This window comes from Propithecus coquereli, unplaced genomic scaffold (assembly GCF_000956105.1).
Source record: "Propithecus coquereli isolate 6110/MARCELLA unplaced genomic scaffold, Pcoq_1.0 Scaffold74, whole genome shotgun sequence".
NCBI classification, from domain to species: domain Eukaryota; kingdom Metazoa; phylum Chordata; class Mammalia; order Primates; family Indriidae; genus Propithecus; species Propithecus coquereli.
Window position 1 is genome coordinate 1,728,498 of NW_012153507.1, and position 19,491 is coordinate 1,747,988.

General features: G+C 37.1%; 1 protein-coding gene across 5 annotated transcripts in view; it reads left to right on the forward strand.

Annotated features, from left to right (window-relative positions):
• Positions 1–19,491, forward strand: part of KLHL32 (kelch-like family member 32) — a 214,394-nt gene that overhangs the window by 113,443 nt on the left and 81,460 nt on the right. For 3 of the 5 annotated variants that reach the window (XM_012661852.1, XM_012661854.1, XM_012661856.1), the window contains one exon: positions 2,677–2,784. The exons of the other annotated variants lie outside the window; for them this stretch is intronic. In XM_012661852.1, coding sequence (XP_012517306.1) covers positions 2,677–2,784 — 108 coding nt within the window. The remainder of the gene's footprint in view (positions 1–2,676; positions 2,785–19,491) is intronic. 5 annotated transcript variants of the gene reach the window in all.

A 19,491-nucleotide genomic window follows, 5' to 3' on the forward strand; every position in this document is an offset into this window, starting at 1 on the left:
ACATGCCTGTAGTCCCAGCTACTTGGGAGGCTGAGGCAGAAGGATTGCTTGAGCCCAGGAGTTTGAGGTTGCTGTGAGCTAGGATGATGCCATGGCACTCTAGCCTGGGCAACACAGTGAGACTCTGTCTCAAAAAAAAAAAAGACAGTTGTTCACATGTTCATTGTAATGATCCAAATAATACTTACGTAAATGAGATAAAATTAAGTTCCTTCTTTCCTTCTACAATCAAACCCTACAATATAACAATTATAGATAATTTATTTGATTATATTGGTATAAAACAATTACCAATTTGGTGTCCCTTTATTGCTTATACAGATGTGTGCAAATACAGATGTACATTATTTAAGGAATTGTGTTTTCTCCCCAACTCTACTAAGCCAGGCTACAAGTTCATTGGCTCACAAGCCACTGGTTGAGGATCCCTGTTCTATGCCACTGTTACCCTGATTACTTTTGAAAGACCCTAGAAAAGCAGATTTTAAAAACTCCATTGGCAGCCTGTTTTGATTTTTTAACCTTTGTTCTCAGGAAATTTTTCTGTTTCATTAACCCAAATCATTCTTCTGCGGTTTGAATCATTTTGGTCCTGCTCTGTGTGTAGGCTGTTGGGGAACAACTGGTCACCACAAGTACAGCTGCAACTTGGAAGATCTGAAAAAAGAACTCGATGTGGAGAATATTAAAAACTTAACCACCCATATAATAAAAAGACATTGAAAACAATTAAAAATTTTTTCAGGTTCTTTTCAAAGTAGTTGTAAGAAATCTAGGAAAAAATTCAGAATTACACAAATTATTTTTATTGTTTATTTTTACTGTGACTTGTGTTTTTTTATTTTGGAGTTTCCAGGCCATCTTCTACAAATGCATAAACAGAATCCCTTTAACTCTAAAGTCAATTTCCTGTAGCATTTTTTATCTATAGCCACACTTGATTTAGAAAAAAAAGCCAGAAACTGATACTTCTAATATATCAATCCTTTTAATGAGGGAATACATAAAAGAAACTTCATTCCATTTCATTGTTATCACAAAATATAAATTTGACTAAGCGTTTGCCGTATGTCAGGCATTGTTCACTTTGTATGTACACCTAATAGACTATAGTATAGTGTAAACATAACTTTTATGTGCACTGGGAAACCGACAAATTTCTGTGACTCACTTTATCGTGATATTCACTTTATTATGGTGGTCTGGAACCAAACCCGCAGTATCTCCATGGTGTGCCTACGGAAGTGAGATCACTCAATATTTATCTTTATATGTCTGGTTTATTTCACTTAGCATAATGCCCTTCATGTTCATCCGTGTTGTTGCAAATGGCAGGATTTCTTTCCTTTTTAAGGCTGAATAATATTCAACTGGGTGTGTGTGTCTCCCATTTTTTAAAGCCATTCATCCATCAGTGGACATTTAGGTTGTTTCCATATCTTGGCTGTTGTGGATAATGCTGCAGTGAACATGGAGTGCGGATAACTCTTTGAGATACTGATTTCATTTCCTTTGCATGTATACCCCACAGTGACATTGCTGGGTCATAAGGTAGTTCTATTTTTAATTTTTTCTTAAGATGGGATGTCGCATTGTTGTTGCCCAGGCTGGTATCGAACTCCTGGGTTCAAGCAATTCTCCCACCTCAGCCTCCTGAGTAGCTGGGATTACAGGTGCATTCTACCATGCATAGCTTGTTTTTAATTTTTTGAGGCACCTCTGTACTGTTTCCCATAATGGCTATGCCAGTTTACATTCTCACCAACAGTGAATGAAGATTCCCTTTTCTCTACAGCCTCACCAACACTTGTCTTTTTGATAATAGCCATCCTAACAGGTGTGAAGTGATACCTCATTGTGGTTTTGATCTGTTTTTCCATGATGATTAGTAATGTTGAGCACTTTTTCATATACCTGTTGGCCATTTGTATGTCTTTTCATTTGACATACTGATCATTCATGGGAGAACTGATTTTCAATAAGTTGGCCATTTGAAGAATTGGTTGGGGGCAAATTGATTTGTACTGAATAACTTAGTGGTTCTCAAATTCAGGTGAGCATCAGAGTTACCTGAAGGGCGTGTTACAACACCGATCACTGGCCCCACTCTGAGTTTTGGGTTCAGTAGGTCTGCAGTGAGGCCCTGAGAATCTATACTTAATCATGTTTCCAGGTGATGCTAATGTTGCTGGCTCAGGGACCATGCTTTGAGGACTGGAATGGAGTGTGTGATACATGGCAGATGAGAGGAACAAGATGTGTCATTGGAATGAGGCAGGAAAAAAGGCAGAGAAGTCAGGAGATGAAGGTGCCACTTTCCATATCCTATTGGCCAGAATGTTCGGATTGTTGCTTATTACTTGATATCAGTGAGAACCCAGAATTAAGAGAATGAATTCAATGAGCCTAAACACAGTCACCTCAAATGAGACTCTGTGTGTAAGGAATGAGGTACTATAAGGAATGAGGTACTGTGTATGTTGTTACTATAACTGTTTAGACATCAAAGTGATTTGCAGTGGCTTGTGTGGATGAAGCTTTGTAGAAGCATTTCAAAATCAAAAACAATTTTAATTGGTAAAACTTTTCCTTTCTTAGACTCTCTAGGATATTGTCTTGCTCCCTTGCGCTCTAAGACCCATAATTCTTTCTCTTTCTTTCTTTCCCCCGGCTCAGGCAATGTTCAGTCTTTGTATGGTGGAAAGTGGAGCCGATGAGGTGAATTTGCATGGGGTGACCAGCCTTGGCTTAAAGCAGGCTCTGGAGTTTGCATACACAGGACAGGTATGGTACCAAATGTGATCTGAGAGTGTTAACATTTTAATTGTACCTAATCAGAGGAAATTATCCTTGAGGTATGAGATTTAGTTATATTTTTATTATTCATTTTGATGTTAAAAAAGTTTCACATCTACTTAATTTTATAACTAATGTTATAGAAAGATAAGTAAAACAATTTAATTTTTAATATGATCCAGCAAACATAGTATTTTAATCTTAACTCAGTGCTCGCTGGTAAAATTTTGAAAATATCTTAAATAACTATCATAAGGGAAAGAGTTCGCAAGGTAACTTAGATTGTCATTGTTATTACTGGAGCTCAGTGACTCAGTCATGGCTTTATTGTCTTAAGACAAAAAATATTTAAAGCTCCAAAAATCTATGTCCAGCATCTTGGCACCCTGTCTTCCATATATCTCAGGGTCAGAATATAAGGGATTTAGATTAGATGTGATGATTTTAAATCCTAATATGATCATGACTAAAATTGTTATAGGATTTACAGGATATCAGAGTACATCCATTTACATTTGAGAACTACTCAAATAAATCAATTCAGACACAGACTGGATGTATATAGTCTTTATAAAATTTTGTCCTTCCATTACATCCAACTTGAATTCAGTATTTTCTATGCTAAAATAAGGGCCTCTTCTCTTGGTAGGTTCACATCCTGGTCGGGGAGAGAAGCACATATAAATAATTATGTGTCCTCACTGGGACGGGAGTCATAATAGAAGGAGAATGTAAATCACAGTGGGAGAAGAAGGATGTGGTCAAATGGGGCCACTGGTATAAAATTTTACAGAGAAGGTGGTATTTGGGTCTTGAATAATGGGTGGGAGGTCACCTTTCCATTAATTTTTCTTCTTTTTTTGATTTTATTTTTAATGGACAAATAATAATTGTATATATTTATGGGGTAAATGTGATGTTTTGATATATGTTTGCAATGTAGAATGATTAAATCAGGCTAAGTGAGAAATCCATCATCCCACATACCTATCATGTTTTAGTGGTGAAAACATTTAAAATCTACTCCTAGCAATTTTGAAATATACAATGTATTATTATTTATTATAGTCACTATTCTGTACAATAGATTACTAAAGCTTATTCCTCCTGTCTAACTAGAACTTTCTTCCCTTTGATCAACATCTCCCCTTTCCACACCTACCTCTGTTCCTCTGCTATAGTTTGAATGTTTGTCCCCTCCAAATTTCATATTGAAATTTGATCCCCAATGTTGGAGGTGGGGCCTAATGGGAGGTGTTTGAGTCCTGGGGTTGGATCCCTCCTGAATAGATTAATGCACTCCCTGGGGAGTCAGGGGAGTGAGAGAGTTCTCACTACTAGTTCCCATGACAGCTGGTTGTTAAAAAGAACCTAGCACCCCTCTCTCCTTGCTTCCTATCTCACCATGTGATTTCCACACATACCAAATCCCCTTCCCCTTACACCATGAGTAGAAGCAGCCCTCACTGGAAGCAGATGCTGGTGACATTCTTCTTGTATAGCCTACAGAACTGTGAGCCAAATAAACCTCTTTTCTCTGTAAATTACCCAGCCTCAGGTACTCGTTTATAGCAACACTAAATGGATTAAAACAATCCCCCTCCACACAGTGTCTGGTAACCACCATTGTATTCTACACTTCTATGAGTTCAACTGTTTTTAGATTCCACATATAAGTGAGATCATGAGGTATTTATCTTTCTGTGCCTGGTCTATTTCACTTAGCATAATGTCCTCAAGGTTCATCCATGTTGTCCCAAATGACAGGATTTCTCCCTTTTTTAAAGCTAAATAGTCTTCCATTGGGTATATATACCACATGTTCTTTGTCCATTCATCTGATGATGGACACCAAGGGTGCTTCTGTATCTTAGCTATTATGAATAATGCTGCAATGAACATGGGAGTGCAGATAGATATTTCTACAGCATATACTGATTTTAATTCCTTTGGATACATACCCAGAAGTGGGATTACTATAGTTCATATGGTAATTCTATTTTTAGTTTTCTGAGGAACCTCCATACTGTTTTCATAAGGGCTGTATTAATTTACATTCCCACCAACAGTTCACAAGGGTTCATTTTTTCTCCACACACTTGTCAATACTTGCTATCTTATGTCTTTTTCTTCATAGCCATTGTGATAGGCATGAGGTGATATTTCATTGTGGTTTTAATTAGCCTTTCCCTGATGATTAATCATGATGAACATTTTTTCATATATCTGTTGGCCATATATGTGTCTTCTTTTGAGAAAAGTCTATTAGGTCCTTTGCCAATATGGTGATTGAGTTACTTGTTTTCTTGCTTCTTCTTCTTGTCTCCAGCTTTGTCCTTTTTGCACAAAATTGCTTTGGCTATTAGAGATCTAGGATGCCTTTTATTTTATTTTTTTTTCTTGTCTAATTCTTCTGGCTAGAATTTCCAGTACTGTGTTGAATAGAAGTAGTCAGAGTGAATGAGCATCCTTGTCTTGTTTCTAATCTTAGAGGAAGAGGTTTCAACTTTTCACCAAGTATAATGTCAATTGTGAGTTTTCATATATGGCCTTTATTGTTTTGAGGTACAATCCTTCTGTGCCTAATTTGTTGAGAGTCTTTAACACAAAAGGATGTTAAATTTTGTCAAATGCTTTTTCTGCGTCTATTGAGACGATCATATGGTTTTTGTTCTTCATCCTGTTAATATGGTGCATCACATCTATTGATTTGCATGTGTTGAACCATCTTTGCATCCCAGAGATAAATGTCACTTGATCATGGTAAATGATTCTTTTAATATGCTATTGAATTCAGTTTGCTAGTATTTTGTTGAGTTTGCTAGTATTTTGTTGAGTGTTTTTACATCTGTGTTCGTCAGAAATATTGGCCTGCAATTTTTCTTTTTTGTAGTGTTCTTGTCTGGCTTTGGTATCAGCCTAATGCTGGCCTTGTAAAATGAATTTGAAGGCATTCCTTCTTCCTCAGTTTTTTCCCAAGAGATTGGTATTGGTAGAATTCTGCTGTGAAGCCATCAGGTCCTGGGCTTTTCTTTGATGGGAGATTTTTAAATTATTGATTCAATTGCTTTACTTGCTGTTTGTTCATATTTTTTTTTTATTTCTTTTTGATTCAGTCTTGGTAGGATGTATATTTCTGGGAATTTATCCATTTCTTCTAGGTTATCCAATTTGTTAGTATATAATTATTTACAGTAGTCTCTTATGATCCTTGGTATTTCCGTGATATCAGTTATAATACCTCTTCTTTCCTTTCTGATTTTATTTGTCTTCTCCATTTTTTTAGTCTGGTTAAATTTTGTCTATTTTGTTTATCTTTTCAAAAAACCAACTCTTAGTTTCATTAATCTTTTTTATTATCTTTGTAGTTTCCATTTTCCACTAAATTTTCTTTATAGGCTTATTAAAATATATGATATTGTCAATTCTCTTTTCTGGAGTTGGCAGAGTTTGAGATATGTTTCATAGAATAATTGAGGCAACTCTGGCAGATGTAATAAAAACAGTAGTTAGAAAGGACAAAAAAAATCATCCATCAAGTAGGAGGTACAAAGAGGGAAAGAAAGGTGATGGATCACAAATTCAGGGTTAGCCCAGCCAAATTTCAAGCTTTAGGAAATTCAGGCAGGCAGTTATCATTCACAGAGTTGCTAAAAAATATTCCTAGTGAGATGAATAAATAATATACAGGGTTTTTTTTTTGTTTACAGATGTAAAGAAAGATACCAGCTCTAAATTGTGTCTGTGTGAATTTTTCTCTTTACCTGAATTATAGTTGCACCTGCATTTGACCATCTCTAGAGACTGAAAATCCATAGATCATACTTCGCAGGTGTGCAATGGAGATGAAATAGTAAATAATAGTATTTGTACTCAGCAGCATTAAGAACTAAAGCTTTTAAGCTTAGAGGCCATAAACTGTAAAGCATGTCCAAATTTTTAGTAAACTCAAGAACACAAAAATTGCTGTGAAGGCTTAGTTAAAATACACATTCAAAGATAAGTGGCTGCCTCATTGTTTGCCTTGATTACTTTGTGGTTTCCTTCAGAATGGCTATTTTAATATATATATGATGATGCCTGTGGCACAAAGGATTTATGAAATGTGAACTGAAGATAGGGGAAGGGGAGCTCACTTTTGGAAGGGCAAGAAAACTACTCAGAAACAGGGAAGAAGTTTGTAGAAGGGCAGCCACATCCCATTGACCAGGAGTCATATGCCTCAGATGCTCAAAGTCCACTTTTATGAGAAGGAGAAAGCCAATTGAGATGAAAATATATGGGTACCTGGTGTAAGTGCCTTACAAAAAAAGAAAGAAAGAAAAGAAAGACCCAGGGCCAGACCTGGGGTTGCATTTATTTTGTGCAGACACCAGAGACCCATTCTTGACTGGACATCTGCAGAAGAGTGATGAGCCTGAGGCACACAGCAGTAACTCATCTGTCACACGTGTACCTAGGGGCAGGAAGGTGGCTGACATTTCACACAGCACCTTCTAAAAGAGCCAGAGGACAGCACTAGCTACTTTATGTGTGCTGTTTAACTTGATCTTTAAATCAGCTCTGGGGAATGTTGCGATCCCATTTGAAAGATGACATGGCCAGGGAGTTGCAGTGAATTAACTAAGATCAATCCCCCAATATATTTTCACCCAATTAGTCAAACCTTAGTCCTCCTAATTTCAAGTCTATTGTTCTTTTTAAATGTCCTCTATCATTAAGAAAAGGTTAAGTTATATTTGTTACACTTCACTGAAGGAGGCAGGGAAGTGTTCAGGCATTTTAGAGAGTAACTATTTTGATAGTTTTCTCAACCTGGAAACTGTGCCTTTCCTCAGCCCTTGAGTGTTCAGAGTTGCACTTGTATTCTGTTTACGATTACTCTTTGCTGCAGAATGGAAGTTGGAAATTGATAGTCTTTCATGGACAACATCCAAGGGAGTTTGGTTTCTTGAACATTAAAGTGACTTTATAATAAATCTTTGTTCCCTTTGAGACAGGGACACAGATTATGGCCCAAAAAAACCAAACCAAACAAAAACAAAAACAAAACCCTGAAATCGTAGTGTGGTTGGGAATGGCAAACAGCTGCTTTGTACTGTGGAATTGAAATTAAGATGAAGCAAAGAGTTTGGAATATGGAAGCATGAATGAAAGCATAATTCTTCAATTTCTTAATCGTTGTTTACTATTATGGACATTTACTGATATATAGTTTTTAACCATTATATATATATATATATATAGATAGATTTGAAAAAATTCAGGGTTAACATTGATTTTTATCCACCTATAGCTATTTCTACTGACAGTTGATTATATGTTTAGTCAGTTGTAGTAAGTATAGTATAAAATGTAAGTATTTTAAGCGTTTGAAAATCGTCGCTGTCTTGGAGAGAAATTGGAAGTGCTGAGTGGGAGTGATGAATACCGCTAAGTGTAACAAGATGTGTGCGTGTTCCTCCTACATATTGCTCTAAAGTATAGCCTTCTTAAAAATTGGCCCACAGATTTCATCCAGGAAATTTTTTTAAAAAGCAAATTCCCGCCTAATGCTAATACATCTCTTGAAAATACATGCAAACCACAGGGCTGCATAAGCACACACTCCACCTTGGCACTAGAGACATGACCTGCCTCTGGGCACACTCTGCTTGGGGCGCTGCTTGAGTAGAGGCCGGGATGCATCACAGCCCTTGTGGGTATCCTTGCACAGCCAAGCATGGAGGCCTTGACTATAGCAGAACTAACCGTGGAGGGCAAAGGGGCCAGGCTGCTCCTGCTCCACGGGCCCTGTTCTGGGAGTGAGGTCGGAAGCCAATGGTGTGACATAAACTGTCCCCAGGCAGATCTACCTTCGGGAGAAAAGGACAAAGTGAATCTAGGAAACCACAACCTTCACGTAATTACCCTGGTGGGCAAGAGGACCCATCCTGTTATCCTGGCCTCCCTCACTCTCCTCACTTTCCAGCTCTGGCCAGGAATTCATTCGTGTTTCACACCAGTCCTGAGTAGAAAAGAGATGATGAAGAAGTAGGAAAAAGAGTCTGATGGAGATGTTGCTTGGGAGAAGGAATCTGAAACTAGACAAGAGGTCAGCCACCCAGGAGCAAGCAGGTGTTGCTAAAAACAAAACAAAACAAACAAACAAAACACTCAGTCAGATAATGAGGAGTATAATAACATCTAGACAGTCTTAGAAAAGAGCCCTACTTGGAAGGCAGAAGGACTTCCAACCCCAAAGGCCTAGGAATAAGCCTCTAGAAATTTGCATAGTGTAGGACCAACATGGAAGCAAACAGGACTGAACACCACAATAAAGTTTATCGTTTAACACTGTGGCATAATGATGCCAAGGAAGATAAGACTATAAGTCAAGTATTGTGATAAATACTTTAGATGTAGTGGAACAAGGGTTCAAACCTAGTTAGCTTACTCTTACTTTCCAGGGAGCTGTCCTTCTCTTGTTTTGTCCCTTGTAGCCTGATGGAGAGATTCCAAAAACCCAGTAAAGGGAGCAATTATGCACCAAATGGTAGTGACGTTTGTAGTCCCCTTTAAAATCCTTCACTTCCAGATACTGTTAACTTTGTCAGCCATGAACCAGTATGTCGTATCTGGGCACCTGAAGAAGAAAGATTCTTTGGTAATGGTATCCCCTTGCATTTCTCCTTATTATCCAATAACTCCAGCCCATGGCTGTTCAGCATTATAGAAGGGCCCATCTCTTGACAGACACTCATCCTAACTGCCTTTCTCTGACCCATAGAATACTTTTACAATCTTCACAAGGAAATACTGTATAATCATCACTATTCATATTTTGAAGGCTTTTGGAAATCTAGAAAAGTATGATACTCCAAGTGAAAAAAATTTTTAGCTATAATTGCAGTCAAGTAAAAATATTTATGTAGTCAGGAATTGAAAATTAAAGGAAAATCCTGAATTTCCAGGGTCTTAAAGAGTAAAGTTTTTCTTTCTAATTCTCATTTGGTGTCCTAATAAGTTCACATGACCTTTTTTTAGGTAGTGCTAATAATGCATGTACTGTAGCATTACATTTTGACGATCATTGAAACTGTATTTATTTCCCACAGCGGAATATGTTTCTCTGGAGGCCTGAGCATCAGGTCAGGCAGCAGAGTGACAGGAGTCTTAATTTGAACTGCTTCCCCATGGACTATCCCTTTGGGGGTGATATGTCACTTTACATGGAGAAAGTCTCCATCAGATTACTTACAAACATTACCTGGCTGAGCTAAATGGTAGCAGATGGAACAAATCTGGGAGAAATATTTCTTAGATGCTTCTCTTGGGAGCAGTGTTAAGAATTATTCAGTGGTTTAAATATTTTAGCTTCAGAATCCTTTCTTCAGCTGGCAGTACCTACAGAAATCTGGCACGTGAAAGTCCCCGGAGGCACCTGTACTGTGCCCCAGGCCCCGGAGGGCACATTCTGAAATTCACATTCTAAGGAAGAATACAGTAGTCTCCCCTTATCTGAGGAGGACTCATTCCAAGACCCCAAGTGAATGCCTGAAACCGTAGATAGTACTGAATCCCAAACACACTGCTTTTTCAATCTGATACCCGAGACAGCTGCCAAGTGATTAACGGGCAGGGAGTGTGTACAATGGGATCTGCTGGACAAAGGGATGATTCACGCCCCAGTGGGATGGAGCAGACATTGCAAGATTGCGTCATGCTACTCAGAACAGCATGCATTTAAAAACATACAAGTTGTTTATTTCTGGAATCTTCCCTTTAATATTATTAGACTTCAGTTGACCACAGGTAACTAAAACTTATCTCACAGATAAGAGAGGACATCCATATTTTGGCTTGAAATTTGCAGAAAGTGACTGTTTTCTCCTCACCTTAATTCTTGTCACAGTTGTGCCAGAGTCCATAACTGAATTGTTGACAGAAAGTTTGAGAGGCGTGAAACAAAGAGGAATTTTGAATTCCATCTTTGATTTCTTGAATCTTTTGAAATTCCGTTATTTACCTTTGGGAAGATTTCTTTTATCAGTGCATTACTGAAACAAACTAGCAGATTAGTCTGCTTCTTGTTTTGGGATGAAGTTGTTCTATGTTCAGTCATAGTTTCATAGAATACGTTGACCCAGTTAACAAAGAACTTTACCCATAGCCATTAGAGGCAATATGCCAACTGGAATTTTTATGGCTTCCCAAGATAGTGAATAAAATAATAAACCCTTGACATGCTTTGGTGTTCAAAATTGGTAAGGACAGGTTGGGAACCTAATTGTTTATTGTGAGAAAGTGCGAAGTGAGATTTTTAGAAGTCCAAGTCCTGACTGATCCCCAGAAGCTTACTTTTCTCAGCTGAGGACTCAAGAACAACTTCGCTGGTCCCAAGGCCTGACTGTTCCTCATGGAAAACAGTTGATTCAGATGTAATGATGCCATGTGGGAGAGCCTCCCACCTACAGAGCAGGGTCAGTTCCAGCTGACAGTCTGTACTTAGCGCCAATCGGCTATCCCTTATTTAATGTGTGTGCTGTCTGGTCAAGTGTAGTTTATACTGCCAGATTTATAAAGCCATATGTTCAGCAGATTAATGCCGAAAATGTTTCTGTGTGAGGAAGTGTAGCTGTGGCCATCCTTCTGAGATCAGCTTTTCAGTTCATTAACTAAACTGATATTTTTATTTTTAAAAAAATTTATTCTTGTTTTTCCGTAATAATTTACAAGTTTTTGTTTTCTTAATTGTCTTGTACTCACTCTGCAGAAACATGATGCCCACCCACCCCACCAATGATTCAAATGTTGAAACCAATAATGCTACACACATTCCAACAGCGTATGAAAAGGTTTATTACTCATATAATGAGACTTTCTGAGAGCAGGATGGCTCCCAAGCAGGTGCAGAAATGGCTTGAGAAGAGCAAGGATTGGTGACTGGCTTTGGCTTTTATTGTGGTTAGAAAGTGGGCCTGGATGAGGGTTCTTTAGGCAGACGGGGCTTGTATGTCTTGGAGGCTTTCTTATACCTTTGCTCATATGTGGGGCAGGTGGGGAACAGGGAAGGGTGTGGCTTGAAAGCTGTCAGCAGTCAATTATCAAAAAAGGGGTCGACTCTGTTAGTGTTCTACTTGAGTAATAGTCACATTTCAGGCACTGATATTTTCCTTTGGGACATTGTTAAACTCAGTCCCCTAATGAAAACAAAACATGTTTGAACATTATGCTTGTAGCATTTTTAATCTTTCTTGGCACCATTCTGCACTGTGGAACACATCGTGGGCCAGGGTGCTTGAACTCATATGTGCAGAACATGCACACTGATAACACTGTGAGGGGCTCCAGATATCTGAGATATTAGATGACCAGGACGAGTGTGGCCCCCTCTGTGCTGTAACTCATCTTCATTATGTAAAACTCGATTGAAATGAGCTGGGTTTGTTCTTCTTTCCTCCACTCTCCTTCCAACTCTCTGTACCTCCCACTCCACTCCACTGCCAGTGTAGAAAGAGAAGTATTTCCTTGTTGCCCTTGATAGTAGTTTTATTGTCATTAGTGGGGCAATAAACAATTGGTCCTTCTCTGACTCGATACCCTCCAGCTAGCTCCCTAAATTTCATAAGAAGGTATTAGCCTATGGATGGATTTTTAAAGTACATAAACTTTTCCCCTTATTCAGGAAAAGAGAACAACTGCACTCCAGCCTTATCCTGTTTGCTAGATAGCTCTTACTAAAATTTCATTGGAGACAAATTATACGCATAAAGGATTCCCCAGAAGATACATAGTCTGTCCATCTGGCTTGGTGGTTCTCAATCATCTACCAGACCTTAATATAAAAAGGCCACCTTTACTATCCTGAAATGAAATTCTTAGGCAATATAACTTACCCACACAAATTACTCTAAACATCAATAGAATGCCTTAACTGTATATAAAGAACAAACAAAAGGAAAGAAATTTATGTTAAAAATAATGTGTATTTCAGTATATGCTAGGGCACAACTCTTCCAAAAGACATTATGAACAACTTTTAATTTTTTTTCTTATTTCAGCATATTATGGGGGTACAAATGTTTAGGTTTAAGTTACGTATATTGCCTTTGCCCCACCCGAGTCAGAGCTTCAAGCGTGTCCATGGCCCAGACAGTGTACACCGCACCCGTTAGGTGTGTATTAGGTGTGTATACCCATCCCCGCTCCCCCCTCCCATCTGCCCGACACTTGATGAATGTTATTACTATATGTGTATTTAAGTGTTGATCAGTTAAAACCAATTTGATGGTGAGTACATGTGGTGCTTGTTTTTCCACTCTTATGATACTTCACATAGTAGAATGGGTTCCAGCTTTATCCAGTATAATACAAGAGGTGCTAGATCACCGTTGTTTTTTGTGGCTGAGTAGAACTCCATGGTATACATATATGACACTTTATTAATCCACTTACGTATTGATGGGCACTCGGGTTGTTTCCACATCTTTGCAATTGTGAATTGTGCTGCTATAAACATTCTAGTGCAGATGTCTTTTTTATAGAATGTCTTTTGTGCTTTTGGGTAGATGCTCAGTAATGGGAATGCTGGATCAAATGGTAGTTCTACTTGTAGCTCTTTGAGGTATCTCCATATTACTTTCCACAGAGGTTGTACCATATGAACAACTCTTTTAGTAAAATTCCAAGTAAAAGAAAGCAACAGTCTTCTCTTAGTTTTTGTGGTGGTAGCATTCCTGGAAAGTTTAGTGTATCTTGACAGAGAATAAGAAAAAAATGTGTTTGTATGTAAAACAGAGTTATATTCTGTGCTTTGACCTTTGTTTTCTCTTATGTACACGTTGAGCAGGGCATTCCAGTGTGCAGCCTATAGCACAATTCTTTGTGGTTAATTACTGCCCTGTACGCTGCATGATGTCTAGCATCCTTGGCCACTGCCCAGTAAATGCCAGTATTGCCCACCCTGCTGGGACAACCAAAAATATATACACAAATTCCCAAATAGCCTCCTAGAAGGTGGTATTGACTCTACTGTTTAAGTATTCTAAATTTTATACCTGGATCAAGCCAGAAGATCAGAAAACTAAATATCTGGGTTTTTAAAAATCCCTTTATTAACCTTTGCTTTTTAAGCAGTGTTGTATGGAATACACTTTTGTTGGTATTGAAAGTATCACCAAGTATGTCATTTAGTGACACTCTTAATGTCTATAGGAAAATTTCCATTAGATCTCAAGGTCTGGAGAAGCATGAATTCTCTTTAGTATTTTGACCTTTTGATCTTGTATTAGGTTATATTTCTTTTTTAGTCTTTTTTAGTTTTGATGCTAGGAAACTTGAAGTCACATTTGTGGCCTACCTATGGTTATGAGGATGCATATACAGGATGTGCGTATATGTGTATATATGTGTATGTGTGTATATATATACGTCTTCTTCTGACCTCATATTACTTTTTGTTTCCTATTTTCTCTTACCTTGAATTATTTATGTTCCTAATATTTAAGTGCTTATATTGATACCTCAGATTCTTCTTGAAATGAAGCAGAATATAAGTAAATAGAGTGAATAAAAAGATATGGGACCTCTGTCTGGAAGTTCCCAGAGGAACGTTAATGTTAGTTGTCGGCAGGAATAAAGTGGTGCTGTACCCCATTAGCTTTACCTATGAAAATGAAGTGCCTCTAGATTCCCAAGTTGTTTCATAAATAAACCATTCCACTTGCTTTCTAAATTTTTTCTATTATTATTTCAGCATTAAAAATAAAGGGGCATGCAAATTCTGTAAAAATAAATTATTCTTTTTTATCTTTGAACATGAAAAAAAAACTACCCAAATGTTTATATAAACATAATTAAGAATAATAGTGAAAAATAATTTCATACAAATTCTCACTTACATATAATATGTTATCTTTCTGTGTTCTTATGTAGTTTGCTCATATACCTATTCAATTTTATAAACATTTTGCGATTATAATTCAATTTTTTTCTAGAATTAGATAAAAGTGTATTTATCCATAAATGCACAGTTTATAAATAATACCATTTTATTGTAATCTAGTTTTTTCCTTTCATTTGGATTATTTTTAAGTAAATTCAGAGACCTAGGTTTACTAGATCAAGAGGAGGAACATATTTTTATGGGAATTGCCTTCCGAATTTTACAGTAGCTACTGTTGGACAATGGGCTTTTTAAACTTTTTTCCTTAAAATGGAATTCTTGAGCCCCCTGCTGGAAGTGTTTAGTATTTGTATGAAGTAGTGTATATGGAAGTATTACAATTCTAAATGTAAAGTTTTAAAAAAAGAAAACAACCTGTTAGTAATAACAATATATGGTCTTTATAATTAATATCAGGATACATAACTGGCCAAACAGTACTTTTGAGAAGGTTTATCTTGCAAGTAGATCTTCCATTTGAGTAGTATTAATATTTTAATGAAGAGAACATTCAAATGAAGGAATAATTTGTATGTATTGAATGTGCTAAGTTAATTTGTGAATATTTTACTTTCTATATGCTTCATAAAAACCATTGATTTATATTTTATTTTCAAAGTGAGATTCATTGATTCAACGAATGCTTAATGAGCACCTACTATATGTTGAGGACTTACTAGATGTTAGGGATGCATTGATGAAAAAAATGCACATGGATACTTTCTCAGAGTGGGTCAAACTGTGATTGAAAATGCCAGATCAGCATACCGTTTCATTTATAAGAAATTAATTAGCAGGAATTTGAATTATTCGTATATGGAGCATAAGTGAAACACCCGAGGATGTTCAGTGCTCCAAAAGTTACACAAGTTTAGATAGGAGAATAAAAAATTGAGTTGTGGTACTTCATAGAGCACCGCCTGAAAAATTAGAGGATAATTTGCACTGTACTTTGCAGGGAGAGAAAAATAGCCATTTTTTTACTATGGAAATTGTATAGATAAAGCTCCTAAAAACTGACCGTAGCTATTCATCTGTATATTAGCATGTATCTGTCAGGGTAGGAACACTTTGGCACAGCACAAAGATTACAGCCACTGAGCTAAGAGGGAACCAAGCTTGATTTCAGCCTATGGGGCCTTTGGAGAATTACTGGTTGAATCCAGCCATAAGAATCAACTCTGCTGATTGTTGTTGGAGAAAGTCACTGTTTTCATTTCAAATCTGTGATCCCAAATCTCAAATGGATACTCATCTTGCCAGGCAATGCTAATCTGTTTCCCTAGTAAATTTGCTTTCCTCCTGTTCCTGATGAGTTTCTCATTCCTTCTCTTCTTTTCTCAAATGCTTCCCCCTCTCTACCCCACCTCCAATACACATGTCATGAGGAAAATTCACCTTCCATTGAGAACATAGAGGCAGACAGGAAGATCTGCATCTTCCTACCATCGATCCCCCAAACCGCCTGTTTCCGTGAACTTATTCTCTGTGTTTCCATCTTTTACAGTGGGAGAGATATCCCTGAACTGTGAGAGGTTACCACCCCCCGGCACTTAAGCTCTGGATCCCACCCCTTGTGGGATGGGATCACTTGTGCCTCTTCCGACATCAGTTGCTCTTTCTCTGCTGCATCACCCTCACAGCCTATAAACCTGCTCAATTGCTCACCTTTAAAAATCCCTTTCTTTTTCTTATATTCCCTGAATAAACTACCATTTATTTCTCTGCTTCTCTTCACAGCAGAACTTATGAAAAATGTTACATGAACTTACTTTTCTTCATTTTCACTCATTTTTAACTTATCTTCCACTCATCAAGTCTGGAGACATGTCTGGAGACATCCATCTTCAGTATTCCACTGAAACTGTTGTAATAGTCACAAATATCACCAAGTTCAATTAAATACTGTCATATATGACCTTTTGGCTTTATACAACATAGCCAACCTTCCTCTCCACTGAAGCCTTTTCTGTCCTGGCTTTTGTACCCCCATACTCTGTGGGATTTCATTCTGTGCCACACCTGTCCTCCCACCCTTCCTTTCCAGGAGGCTTTGCTTTCTCCTCCCCTCTCTGGGCCCCTGCTTTCCCAGGTTTCATAACCCTCCTGTTGAGTCTAACTAGCTTCCTTGATGATGTCATCCAGGCCGATGTTATTTGGTATAATCTTATGCTATTGACTCCCAACCGCCACCTATTCCAGACCAGGGATTGGCAAACTTTTTTGTGAGGAGCCAGATAGTAAATAACTTAGACTTTGCAGGCCATATAGAGTCTCTCTTGTAACTATTCAACTTTGCTGTTGTAGCATGAAAACTGCTATAGAGATACATATGTAAATGAATATGCATGGCTTTGATCCAATAAAACTCTACAGTAAAAGTTGAATTTACGGTATATTGAAAAGATATCTGCACTCCCATGTTTATTGCAGCACTATTCACAGTAGCTAAAATTTGGAATCAACCTAAGTGTCCATCAATGGATGAATAGATAAAGAAATTGTACATATACCCAATGGAATACTGTATAGCCACAAAAGGGAATGAAATTCTGCCATTTGCAACAATGTGGATGGAACTAGAGAACATTATGTTAAGTGAAACAAGGTAAGCACAGAAAGACAAATCTTGCATGTTCTCACTCATGTGTGGGAGCTAAATATTAGCACAATTGATCTCATGAAGACTGACGGTAGAATAACGGTTAGCAAAGGCTGAGAAGGGTAGCAGGGAGGGAGGTACAGTGAAGATGGTTAATGGGTACAAAAATATAGTTGGATAATTAGATAGAATGAACAATATTTCATAGCACAGTGAGGTGACTATAATCAACAATAAGTTAGGGTATACTTTAAAATAATTGAAAGAGTGGAATTGGAATGTTCCTAACACAAAGAAATGTTAAACACCTGTGGTATTTGATTAATTCACATTGTATGCCTGTATCAAAACATCACATGTACCCTATAAAGATACATAACTAGCATGTACCCATAATAATTAAAAATTTTAAAAGTTTTTTAAAAATTTGAAATTCATGTAATTTTCAAGTGTCATGACATACTATTCATCTTTTGGGGCTTTTTGGCTATTTAAAAATGTTAAAACTATTCTTAGAAATTAGCACCACCCAAAAGGAAATAGGTATAAATCTAACAAAATAGATATAAGATCTATATGAGGAAAACTATAAAACTCTGATGAAAGAAATCAGAAACTACATAAATGGAGAGAGAGTCCACGTTCATGGATAGGAAGACTCAATATGGTGAAGATGTCAGTTTTTCCCAACTTGATCTATAGATTCGATGTAATCCTAATCAAAATCCCAGAAAGATATTTTATGGGTATCAATAAACTTTGTTTAGAATGGAGAGGCAAAAACTTAGTTTAAAATGGACAGACAAAAGCCCCAGAATAGCCAACATAATATTGCAGGAGAAATACAAAGCTGGAGGACTGACAACACTTGACTTCAAGGCTTACTATTAATAAAAAGCCACAGTTTTCAAGACAGTGTGATATTGGTAAAGGAATAGACAAACAGATCAATAGAACACAATAGAGAGCCCAGAAATAAAGCCACATAAATACAGTCAACTGCTCTTTGACAACGAAGCAAAGATAATAAAATAGGGAAAAGATAGTCTTTTCAACAAATGATGCTGATCAACTGGACTTCCACATGCAAAAAAAATGAATCTAGCCACAGACCTTACACCCTTCACAAAAGTTAAAACGGGTTATAGATTTAAATGTAAAACACAAAACTAGAAGACTCCTAGAATGTAGCATAGCATAGGATAAAATCTAGATGACTTTGGGTATGGTGATGGCTTTTTAGATACAACACCAAAAATGTCCATGGAAAAAATAACTGGTAACTTGGACTTTATTAAAATTAAAAACTTCTCCATGAAAGACACTGTCAAGAAAATGAGAAGACAAGCCACAGACTGGGAGAAAATATTTGCAAAAGACACATCCGGTAAAGGAGTATTATCCAAAATATACAAAGAACTTTAAAGACTCACCAATAAGAAAATGAACAACTTGATTTTAAAAATGCACAAAAGATTTGAACAGACACCTCACCAAAGAAAAAGTACAGGTGGTAAATAATCATATGAAAAGAATCTCAACAGTACATGTAATTAGAGAATAGCAAATTACAACAATAATGAAATACCACTACACACCTGTTAACACACCCTGTACCAACATGCAAAGCACTGACAAAACACTAAATGCTGGTGAGGATGTGGAGCAACAGGAAGTCTTATTAATTGCTGGTGGGCATGCAAAATGGTCAGCTGCTGTGGAAGACAGTTTGAGAGTTTTTAATGAAACTACACTGACTCTTACCATGTAATTCAGCAATTACACTTCTTGGTGTTTACTCAGATGAGTTGAACATTATGTCTATACAAAAGCCTGCACATGAATGTTTATAGCAGCTTTATTTACAATTGGCAAAACTTAGAAGCAACCAAGATGTTCTTCAGTAGGTAAATGGTTAAATAAACTGTGGTACATCCAGACAATGGAATATTATTCAGTGGTAAAAAGAAATGAGCTATCACACCATGAAAAGACATGGAGAAAATTTAAATGCATATTACTAGAGAAGCCAATTTTAAAAGGCTGCATACTTTGAGATTTCAATTAGATGACATTCTGGGAAAGGCAAAATTATGTAGACAGTAAAAAAAATCAGTGATTGCCAGAGGTTAGGGAGGAGGAAGTGGGATTTTTTTTTTTTTTTTTT